Source organism: Podarcis melisellensis (assembly GCF_964234715.1).
Source record: "Podarcis melisellensis genome assembly, chromosome: 17".
NCBI lineage: Eukaryota > Metazoa > Chordata > Lepidosauria > Squamata > Lacertidae > Podarcis > Podarcis melisellensis.
In genome coordinates, this window is record NC_138534.1 from 30,119,159 (window position 1) to 30,131,458 (window position 12,300).

The 12,300-nt window shown below is 44.8% G+C and overlaps 1 protein-coding gene across 7 annotated transcripts in view; it reads left to right on the plus strand.

The window, feature by feature from the left end:
• Positions 1-12,300, plus strand: part of NRG1 (neuregulin 1) — a 528,537-nt gene that overhangs the window by 192,216 nt on the left and 324,021 nt on the right. For 2 of the 7 annotated variants that reach the window (XM_081894106.1, XM_081894108.1), the window contains one exon: positions 7,228-7,269. The exons of 2 other annotated variants lie outside the window; for them this stretch is intronic. In XM_081894106.1, coding sequence (XP_081750232.1) covers positions 7,228-7,269 — 42 coding nt within the window. Of the gene's footprint in view, positions 1-1,340; positions 1,390-7,227; positions 7,270-12,300 lie in introns of those variants that run through there. 3 more of the 7 variants (XM_081894107.1, XM_081894110.1, XM_081894109.1) reach the window with 3 other exon arrangements.

Genomic DNA, 12,300 nt, shown 5'->3' on the forward strand with positions numbered 1-12,300 from the left:
GCCTCCACAGAAAGCAGTAGGACTTACTTCTGAGTAAACAGAAGTATTGCATTGTGCATTTTGCATTGTGAATTTGTTGACAAACCGAAACTATACCCAGAACAAAATCACTTGAGGATTGTAGCGAGGTGGAAATATAGATCCCTGAGCTCTTTTTTTTTTTTGCTTTCTAGATTCAAGAGATAAGTAAAAAAATGGAGAAGAAAGAGCAGCCATAAGCAATAAGCTTATTGAAGAAAAAACAAGCAGAAGCAATAAGCGTTAAGAGAACTGGGTGGAGGGGGGGTAGTGATTGCATTTCAAGTAAGATGAAGCGTTTTAACATAAAGAACACAATGTTTAAGTTTGAGCTAATTTCTCTTACCATTCTGCTTTCTAAAAATAACCGCAAACGATGTATCGTTTTTCTGTTCCATCTTGTTTAAGAGGCTGATGTCAGTGTACTTGCTTATATCAGTGGCCCTGTAACTTCAATTTGAGCGCTGTGTACTTTGCTCCACATGACAACATCGGCTGTTATCAGCGATAAACAGAATGGAAGGCTTTGCAGTTAAAGGTGTCGTGATGGGGCAGGGACAGGATTTTAAGAAGCAGGCGGACACTTATCAGATTTAGCAAGGAATGGGCCCTGGATTTTAGAGAATACAACCCATGGGTCAAATATAGGAATTCCTTTCAAGTCAGGTGACCTCCCTGCTCAGGCCCAAATGAAAGAAAACTCTTAAATGTCACTCATGTACTGTTTAGATTAGAATGTATTTCGTAAGAACTACTGTGAATGCAGTATTTTCCTTCATTGGGATCAGGTTTCTGTCAGTCTTTTGGGCCAGCATGCCTAAGGAGAAAGCTGCAATACAATTTTACACTGTGTACTGTAATACTGTCTCCTCACACCCCCCACCCCCCAAAGGATCGCTTCTCAAACTTGGAAAATCGAAACTATACTGTCTTTTACCAGAACCTTCATTTAGCTGTCATGGCTGTTGATGTGTCAAGCTTCCATTTACAGTAGTACCTCAGGTTAAGTACTTAATTTGTTCTGGAGGTCCATTCTTAACCTGAAACTGTTCGTAACCTGAAGCACCACTTTAGCTAATGGGACCTCCTGCTGCCGCCACTGCGCGATTTCTGTTCTTATCCTGAAGCAAAGTTCGTAACCTGAAGCACACTTTCTGGGTTAGCGGAGTGTGTAACCTGAAGCGTATGTAACCCGAGGTACCACTGTACATATATCTGAAAGAATCAAAATGGTCATTCAATACAATGCAAAGATCCAGAACTTTCTGAAATGTTGTGTGAACTGCCATAACCATTTGATTGTTCTTCTTGAGGAATTGTAACATTAGTTCATAAACCTCAGTAAGCAGCTCTACATATCACTGGGCTCTGGTAAAGCACCTGTCTATCCTTTATAAATAATGTGTCCCCCCCCCCAAAAAAATAAATCATTAATTGAAAAGCCCAATTAACAAATGTGGATAATACTGTACATTTAAACTTATGGTAGAAGATGAATCTGAACCAGCAAAAGCAGGAGGATAATTCTCTATGAACTAAAATGGCCGTAGTTTTGAGAGATCTGATGAAAAATTGTCACTGTCCCTTTGTGTATATTGTGCCATTTTTTATTTTAAAAATTCTTATTTTCCACATGGAAAGTCTTGTTGTTTATCTTTGCACATCTCTTTTATCCTGTGTATCATTAATAATAGTTAGGCTCTTTGTTCAAGGTAGCTACAGTTACAGAGCATACCAAGTAAAACTGTGGTAGAGAGATGCAAAATCTGTTAAGCCCCTACCAATAGGCAAATTGAGGAGTTGTCCTCAGGTGGCAGATGTGAGGGAGTCAGCAGCAGCAAACCCTTGGTTGCTCTTATGTGCCCCCCCCCCGCAAACCCCTTTCTTTTGGAAGGTGGAGCTGCATTGGTTACGTGGTCTGTCCTGGCCCCTCTAAGCTAGCCTGCTACCTCAGGAGCAGTGGAGGTAGGTAAAGGTAAAGGACCCCTGGATGGTTAAGTCCAGTCAACGGTGACTACAGTGGTGCCCCGCTAGACGAACGCCTCGCAAGACGAAAAACCCGCAAGACGAAAGGGTTTTTCGGTTTTTGCGACGCTTCGCTAGACGATTTTCCCTATGGGCTTGCATCGCAAGACGAAAGCCCATAGGGAAATCTCGGGGACCTTTTTTTAAATGCTGGCGGTGGGGAGCAAAGCCTTCCCCCCCCTCCGGACTTCAGAAGAGGTCCAGGAAGGCCGGCGGGGGCGAAAGGCTTTGCTCCCCACCGCCAGCATTTTAAAAGCGGTCCGGGATAGCAGGGAAGCGCTTCCCGCTATCCCGGACGGCTTTTGAAGGCAGGCAGGGGGGGCAAAGACTTTTGCCCCCCCTGCCTGCCTAACCGGGGGCTTTTAAATCGCCCCGGGACTGTCCGGGGCGATTTAAAAGCCCCCGGACGGCTTTTGAAGCCTCCCCCCCGCCCGGCTTCGGGGCATCATCCCGATGCCGGGCGGTGGGGCAGGAACGCCTCCCCCAGCCGCCCGGCTTCGGGGCATCGTCCCGATGCCGGGCGGTGGGGCAGGAAAGCCTCCCCCAGCCGCCCGGCATCGGGGCATCGTCCCGATGCCGGGCGGTGGGGCAGGAACGCCTCCCCCAGCCGCCCGGCATCGGAACGATGTCCCGAAGCCGGGCGGCCGGGCGGGAAAGCCTCCCCCCCCCCGCCCGGCTTCGGGGCATCGTCCCGATGCCGGGCGGTGGGGCAGGAACGCCTCCCCCAGCCGCCCGGCATCGGGGCATCGTCCCGATGCCGGGCGGTGGGGCAGGAAAGCCTCCCCCCCCCGCCCGGCTTCGGGGCATCGTCCCGATGCCGGGCGGTGGGGCAGGAAAGCCTCCCCCAGCCGCCCGGCATCGGGGCATCGTCCCGATGCCGGGCGGTGGGGCAGGAACGCCTCCCCCAGCCGCCCGGCATCGGGGCATCGTCCCGATGCCGGGCGGTGGGGCAGGAAAGCCTCCCCCAGCCGCCCGGCATCGGAACGATGTCCCGAAGCCGGGCGGCCGGGCGGGAAAGCCTTTGTCCCCCCTGCCTGCCTTCCCAGGGGCTTTTAAATCGCCCCGGACAGCGGAGAAGTCCTCCGCTGTCCCGGGCGATTTTAAAATGCCGCCCGCCAGAAGAGGTCGGGGGAAGGCTTTTTCCATAGGAACGCATTAATTGATTTTCAATGCATTCCTATGGAAAACCGTGCATCGCAAGACGAAAAACTCGCAAGACGAAGAGACTTGCGGAACGAATTAATTTCGTCTTGCGAGGCACCACTGTATGGGGTTGCAGTGCACATCTTGCTTTCAGGCCGAGGGAGCCGGCGTTTGTCCACAGACATATTTCCGGGTCATGTGGCCAGCATGACTAAACCACTTCTGGCACAACAGGACACTGTGATGGAAACCAGAGCACATGGAAATGCTGTTTACCTTCCCGTCGCAGCGGTACCTATTTATCTATTTGCACTGGTGTGTTTTGGAACTGCTAGGTTGGCAGAAGCTGGGACAGAGCAATGGGAGCTCACCCCGTCATGGGGATTTGAACCACCAAGCTTCTGATCAGCAAGCCTAAGAGGCTCAGTGGTTTAGACCACAGTGCCACAGTGTCACCTGCTCCCACAGTTTTGTAGGACACTTTATCCTACACTGGGTAATGTTGGTAGGGGTGGGTGTGTTTGCACAGCCCTGACACTCCAAATTATACTATCCATATTGCTCCACAGCAATATAAGAATCACAATATTTTTTTGTGTTTCTTCGAATTTCTGGGAAGTGCCTGCTAATTCTAAATACATTCTTCAGCATTCTGTAATATAAAGCACTGTCAGAAAACACACACATTTTATTTTCCTCTTCTTTTAGTCACTGTGCTTCTGATATTTTCCTCAGTGGCAGATAGACCAAAGAATCACTCCAGAATGTTTAGGAAAGCCCACGGGATCGTTTGTGCGCATTTACACATGAGAGCCTTTGGGCCCTGATACTGCAATATGTTGCATTTGGTGGTGCCTGTCAAGAGTTTCCTCCAGGCTAAGTGAGGCGCCTGGAAATTTAAAAACCCCAAAAAAACACCAATCCGTTTCTGCACAAGCATGAGGAATCAGCTTTGCAGCAAATCTCTCATATTGCTTTGCTTAGTTAAAAAATGTTGTGATTCTGATTAAATTGTGACTGTACCAAGAAGGGCCAATTTATACCACCTGCAGTCTTGATTAGAAGTTCTTTCCCCACCCACCAAAGCATCTCACAGTTGCTTGCCCTGGGCAAATTTGGAGATAAATGTGGAAGGCAAATAATAAATAATGCAGGTTGCTTCATGTGACCGACTGCTGTAGTTTAAGGAGGCAAGCGACAAGATAGTAGTCAAGGTAATATAAATTCACTGGGACAGGAATAAAGTTTATAAATAGGCAGGGGCTGGAACGCACCAGGCAGTGGTGATGATGATGGTGATGATTTATTTCTGTGGCTGAGAAAGCTAAATTCTGCCCCAAGAAACACCACCATCTGTTAACATGGGGTGGGATTCACTTAATGAGCACACACACACACATATATATATTTACATACCCCGGCCAAGACCGGGCTCAGGGCGGCTAACATCAGGTATAAAAACAATTGATTAAAATACAATTTAAAAACAAGATTAAAATACTACTTAAAATGCAGCCTCATTTCAGTGGAAGCCCAGATCAAAAACTGTTTGGGGGGAGAAAATGTCAAATGTTCACCAAGGCCAACTATCGAGACTGGTCCTACGTGGGCCAGAAAATCAGGCAAGTCCCCAAATAGGGGTTCCATCAAAAGAAGGAAAATGAAAGAGGGGGAGGGGATCAGGCTGGTTCAAAGCCAAAGGCCAGGTGGAACAACTCTGTCTTACAGTCCCTGCAGAAAGAAATCAGATCCCACAGGGCCCTGGTCTCATGGGACAGAGCATTCCACCAGCCGGAGCCAGTGTTGAAAAGGCCCTGGCCCTGGTTGAGGCTAATCTGACTTCCTTATCAGGACCACCTGAAGGGTGACCCAAAGAGGTTTGAGGCTGAAACCTGCATGGCTCATGACAGACTGCCCCTGACAGAATCATAGAATTGTTGAATTGTAAGGGACCTGGGATCATTTAGTTCAACGTCCTGCCATGCAGCTGTACCATACAGGTATCGAACCTGCAGCCTTGGCATTATCAGCACCATGCTCTAACCAACTGAGCTATGGGGGCTTGGACATGTCTTTCTGCTCCTTTTCCCCCTGCTCTGTAACTTTTAAGCGATATGGAATGTGTAGCGTGATGCCAATAACCAAGATTTTCAACCTATGGGTCCACTTCATTGTCTTCTCTTTCAAGGAGTGGGATACTCCAGTGCAGCGAAGTAACATCAATCATTTTATTATATCACTAGGAGTTTATGCTACTGAAGAGAGGAGTTACTGAAATGCGAGGCTGCTGTATTCAGCAGTGGCATGGCCTCCGTCCGAAGCTGCAATTCTAAGCTCTCCATTTCTTGTTCCCCATTCCAGTTCTTCTGTTGGAACTTTGAATTCAATTTAATGTGCTCATGTAACAGGCAGATTATTGTGAGAGCTATCAGAGTGCTGAAGGGCAAATGGAATAAATTGGCGAAAAGAACGTATATAGGAAGGACATGCAGAACACAAGTCCATTTAAATCAACTGGTTAAAGCCTGGAGGGCTGCTTGAAAGAAGAGTTTTTATATTAAGGATTTTAGAAGCTTTCTATACAAAAGTGTTATATATGGAGTTAGGGTCAAAAAGAAAATATAGATTCCTCTCCGAAATACAGAATTGCATTGCTATTGTCCTCTTAAAATTATTCACAACTAAAATGATATTTGTTTTACATTTCCTGGGGCTTTGTCACCATAGCTGCCTGCAACATTATTCACATTGGAAAGTAATGCCCTTCTGATATTTTGGTGTGTTTTTTTAAAAATATATAAATTGCATTGTACTGGCTTATAAAAGGAGGAGGAGCAGAGAGAAAAACACCTGAATAATTTGAAACACAACATGAAGAAGATCTCCTTCACATTGCAGTTCAGATTATTCAGATGTTTGTTTTTCTGCTACTCCCCCCGCCCCATAACCTAAAATATATTGGCCTCGATCCTGTTTTAGTTGTGTGCAGCAGTTGTTGCTGCAAACAGCAAACTCTTCCTGGCAGTTTAATTGGGCCCAGATAAGTTATGCAGATGTGCACACTGCAGCCTCATCACCTGCCCAAGCAGAAGCCTGTTTCTTGTTCCACGTACAGATCTCCTTTGCTAGACTGCAGCAACGATGCTTTCTGACTTAATTATTTCAAAATGGATTAAATAAAAACGCTCCCTCAAATACAATACCTCATATACCCCAAATGATTTGCTGCTTTGGAAAAACTTAATACTGATTTGCACTAGAGCTGGTAAACACCCCGGTAAGTGTACCTTCATAAAATATTGCCCTAGATTAGCAAGAGCCCTGAAACAATTCTGCCATATGCTGTCATCATCAGGACTCGTTTTTTAAAATAGCTCCTTTATGAAAGCGTTTTTACACAACTCTGCTTTTACTGCACATCGTGCACAGGAAGTTAGAAGAGAAACAAAGACATGCAAAACTTTTAATAAATTTAGACTGCAATCCTATTAACTGGGATGATATGCCATTGAATTCAACAGGACTTAACGTCTCCTGAGAAGATAGGTCTAGAATTACACTGTCAGGGGACAATTGAAACCCTGCATCCGCCAGAAGGAGGGAGTTAGGATCCGGTGGATCTCTGGCTCAGCCAGCTGCTTCCTGGTACAGTCATGCTATGCCTGTGTAAGCCCCACATCCCAGCTCTGCCAGAGATATACACCAATGTAACACCCTTGTGTAGAACTGGGACTCAGCTGGCTGAGACAAGAAGGGTAGATATTACACCGGTGTGCACCCAGAAAAATGGACTCGGGAAACAGGGGGGCTTTTGCTGGATCTTAACTCTGTTTAGCTTATTCTGGTGGAACATACATCAGCAAAAACGGTGATCTGAATCAAGCCCCTTGGCTCAGCTGAGAGACCAGCAACTTTTGGTTCCTCCTCTCTTTGAATACTTTCCACTTGGCCCTTATAAGGTCCCTGTTACTAACATCTAGTGATCTAGTGTTTGCTTTTCTCCCTCTGAATCCCTTTTTCCTTTTGTGTCATGTATTTTAGATCATAAGCCACTTTGGGTGCCCTTCTCAACTGGAGAGCGAGGTAAAAATATTTTAAATAGGTATATTTGCTTTCCTGTAAAAAGTGTGTGTAGTAAAATACCGGTAGTAGGGTGAGGCCTGAATTCTATGACAGGGGATTCCTTTTATGAGATATCCCTCTGTGACTGTTATCCACACTTCTAACACAGCAGCTCCTTTTAGCTCAGTGCCACTAATGTGACCTATTTCCCTTTTCTTTGTTGATTCATTCAATCTGGTTTAATTAATGAAATATAATTCCAGCCTTTTCTCCAATCCCATTTCTAACATATCACTTCACAGTCAGCACAGCATGGCAAATATGGCAATTTAAATGGATTTTTTCTCTCTCTCCTAGAAAAAAAATAAATATAACTTGCCCAATACTAAAGTGATGCATTGATTCCTGGCAACAGCTGCTAGGAAGCTATTAGGAACTGGAGTTAATCATTCTTGATTGTTATTGTCAGTCAGTTCCCATATTCACAATGCAGAACAATGTCAATACTGCTTACACTGATTTTATTTACAGCCATATCCACTGAAATTAGAAAAAAAAGAGCTGCTAGGGGTTTTTCTTCCCCTGAGACATGGGATGTGAAACTTTAGGCTAAGTCTGATTTTTCAGTTCCACAAAGCTTTTGGGTAGAGAGTCTTTGTAGGAGTGTACCAGTTCAGTCTGCCGGTGGAATAAAAGGTTTCTTAATTCTCCACATTGCACAAGTCTCATGTTGATTTTGTAGAACTTCTTCCTTAAAGGGATGAAGAGAAAAGTCTGCTGGCAAGCATCTATTAAAAAAAAAAAAAAGAGAATGAACACATACATTAAATAAAAAATACATAACACCATAGAGCAATAACAACTTTCAGAGGTACACTAATATTATTTATTATTATTTCTTGGACTTCTTATCCCCACTTAAATTGTACCTGCCTATGGCAGGTTTGAACAATATAAAAAACACAAGACTAAAATCAGTTAAAACAATTTAGAAGCAGAAGACGGAGAGTATATAGCGCATCCATTCTGACTTAGATGACTTACTGTGTGAGCCACTGCCATTTTAATGGGACAATTTCTCACCATTGCAGCTGGCCAGATGTGTAAGCCCCTGGCCGTCTTTCTGCTTTATGTCAGCACTACCACCAGGGCTGGATTTAGGTTTGATGAGACCCTAAGCTACTGAAGGTAATGGGGCCCTTTATATGTCCAGCTGTCCTTTGTCAACAACAAATTGTCACTGTTTTTTGTGTTGAATATGTGCTATATCAGGGGTCAGCAACCTGCGGCCCATGGGCCGCAAGCAGCTCACAGGAGCAGTTTAACCAGCCCACAAGCTGCCCCCGAACCCAGCCGCCTGCTCAGCGAGTCCCCGCATGCTGTGCTAAACTGGCACGGCACGGGGACTCTCTTCCGTGGTGCTGGAAATCGCGTCTGCATATGTCCAGACACTGGAAATCGTGCACGCATGCAATCCAGCCCACAGAGATCTCCGTGGGACTTGACTTGCCCAGGCAGGTCAAACCTTGCCGAGCCCTGTACTGTATGGTAATTTATGGACCTAATAGGTCCATACACAACACAAAACACTGTTGCTGTGTCTAGGTTTTATTTTATGTGTTTTTTATCACATATTTTGGAAATGTACATCCAGTTTCTTTTTCCCTTTAAATTTTTTTGGGGCCCCCAAGAGAGTGGGGCCCTAAGCTATAGCTTGTTTAGCTTATACATAAATCTGGCACTGACTACTACTGTAGATAGCCAGAGAACATTACTGGAGCAGCCAACTCAGGAATGATCTACCTGGTCTTATAAAGCTGGTTAATGACCTTCTTCTCTTTAACCAACTTGTGGCTCAGGTCCAAACTGAGATGCATTGCCTGCCCATTTGCCACTCTCCAGATCCCCAGTCCTAATACCCTTCTTACTCAGGACATTCTTGCTATGTTCAATGTCTGCTGATGGCTCATGGCATGCTTCCAAACCTGTACGGTATATCTTAGTTGAATTAACATTGATTTCATATACTGCTTAAGTGTTCATAGAGCTGGCAGCTCTTGCCAATGGTGGTTCATTCTTTTTGCTTTAAAAAGCAAGGTATTGTGGCACCTGAAAGCCTCATAAATTTACCACAGTGTGATTACTTTTGTAGAGAAGAACCTACTTTATCAGCTGCATGAAATGGAAGCTCGTGCTGCAATTGATTGATTGATTGATTGATTGGGGTATTTAATATCCTGCACTTCAGCACACAAGGGACACTAGGACTTGCCAATCAGGAGGTCGGCGGTTCAAATCCTCGCGACGGGGTGAGCGCCCGTTGCTCGGTCCCTGCTCCTGCCAACCTAGCAGTTCGAAAGCATGCCAGTGCAAGTAGATAAATAGGTACCGCTCCAGCGGGAAGGTAAACGGCGTTTCCGTGCGCTGCTCTGGTTCGCCAGAAGCGGCTTAGTCATGCTGTCTTTTACTTTACATACATGCTGTATGCTAGCTCCCTTGGCCAATAAAGCGAGATGAGCGCCGCAACCCCCGAGTCTGCCACGACTGGACCTAATGGTTAGGGGTCCCTTTACCTTTACCTATCCTGCACTTCAGCACACATTTCTGGGGCGGCTTCCAATACAGAAGTGTAAAAGTTTGTAAACATGTGCTAGTCTTCAAAAGTTAATGTATGAGTCCTTATGGTGCCATGTCATTGGTCTTGCTTTAGTGATTCCACTCTTCCCCGAAATTACAGTGGGGCTCTCGCCCAACATTGGACTTCACCATTGTGTCCCGTCTCCCCTTTCCCATGCAGGCTTTACATTTTTATTGAAATTTCACGTTTTTTCCAAATGCAATTCAAATGCATAGCACAGTACAAGCTTACAAGATTACAACAACATATTTTTTTGTGTCCTAACCCCCTTTTTGCCATATCTTCTTAGGTTTAATGGCTCAAGCCTCACTTTTATTTCTTCTGTCCTGTTGTCCTACTCATCCACTGAGGACTTGCTAGCAGACCATGCTACCCATGCTAATATACTTTCAGCCATATTCGTGGTTTTACGTAGAAGCTACAATTTCCTCCACACTGTTTTCCTGCTTGGGAAGAACTTGTACCTAGGATTTTATTTCTAATTTGCCCGCTCAGTGGTGTGTTATAAGTGAAGTGACTGTTGAAGTGACATGGCTTTACACTTGTAATGCTTTTAAGATCCAATCAGATCCCATCCTTCAATTGTCAAAGGAATTTTCTCAAAACAAAAAAAGTCTCTCTGTCTCATATATCTAGAAGTTACAGAAAACAGCAGTGAGATTGCTTGGTCTGGTTGTTGTTGGTTTTTTGTTTGCTTGCAATTGTAGACCGACTGAAATTGGACTTGTTTTCAAACTAATTCTCTTTTTTAACAGATTGAGTTTGCTGTTTAAAATAACCTATCACTCTGCCGCATGCAAGATGAGTTCAGTAGACCCTAGGCTCCCTTTAACACCACATTTTGTATCAAACAAAATATTGAACAGACTTTATTGGGCTCTTTGGGCTGCTCTGGAAAGGCACAGGAAAAGTTTATAGCGTTGAAAACAATGCAAAAGTAAAGCTATGGTCAGGAATGAAGAATTATGTCCAGTTCCCTTGATTATATAGTTAAAACTTACCTTTTTTCTGGCTCAACTTTTTAAAGGTCAGGCAAACACATGATTTAATTATCATTGCATTATTAAGACTATTGGGGTTGTTCCCTAGTCCCAGATATTTCCCAACATTAATGGCAAAGTTGTCATCTTCACAAGTGAACACAATATATTACAGTGGTACCTCAGGTTAAGAACTTAATTTGTTCTGGAGGTCTGTTCTTAACCAGAAACAGTTCTTAACCTGAGGTACCACTTTAGCTAATGGGGCCTCCCGCTGCCGCCGCACGATTTCTGTTCTCATCCTGAAGCAAAGTTCTTAACCCAGGGTACAATTTCTGGGTTAGCAGAGTCTGTAACCTGAAGCATCTTTAACCCAAGGTACCACTGTAGTTTCTTTTAAAGTGAGCAAAGGGTGAGGTGATCTTCTAAACCTTCCAAGCAGTTTCAGATCTTGGTATACAAAGATCCTATTGGGTTGCTCTAAAAACCTTTAGGTGTATTGTAATACTAGAGGGAAGTATCTGGCATTGCTTGGAAGCCAATAGTACCACTGACTGACAATCAGTGCAGTTTTGAAAAGTTCAGTCCACCATTTTGAGTCAGTATAGTGAGCAACTGTTCAGAATGATAAGAGATAGAGACAAATTGTGCTTCTTGATCTCTTATGCTCTACTGATTGAGTTCTGCAAGTAAATTGGCAGCGGACTCAGCTATACAGCTCCAAATACAGTGGTACCTCGGTTTAAGAAGAGTCCTGTTTAAAAACGATTCGGTTTACAAACTCTGCAAAACCGGAAATAGTGTCCTGGTTTCTCATTAGGGAAAGCACGCCTCGGTTTAAGAATGGTTTCGGTTTAAGAACGGTCTACTGGAACGGATTAAGTTTGTAAACCAAAGTACCACTGTATAATGTTTTAAGTATGTTTTAAGCGCAATATTCAATGTGACAATAGATGGTGATGGTGAGCCTTATGGAAAATTCAATCTATTTTTTTAAAAAACACTTTAAAAAAAACATTTTCAATGCGGTTTTTATGTGTGTCTAGATCCCTCCAGTGTTTGTTGGTACAACTCATGGCACATCATTGGAGACGGGGCCTGAGTCTGCCAGGCCAGCTGGGTGTCCAGCGGTAGCTCGTGTGCCTCCCTAGTTATTGGGCAACCTCTCTTGCAGAAAGTAGCCTGGGCTGGCTGAATTGAACCTGCCTCCCTGACTCCAAGATGTCAGGCTGTTGTAGGGTGGGGATACTGCCCAATGAACCACTCAGCCCCTCACCAACTGCCTCAGTAGTCTCCCCCCAATCCCTCTCCCCCCACGATCCTGCCAAGAGGCCCCCCATTTGAGGGTGATAGCACATGGGATAATTGTTACTGCACACCATGGGGGATGAGGAAACATTCAAACTAGATATGACATTTTTATGTCAGCAAACC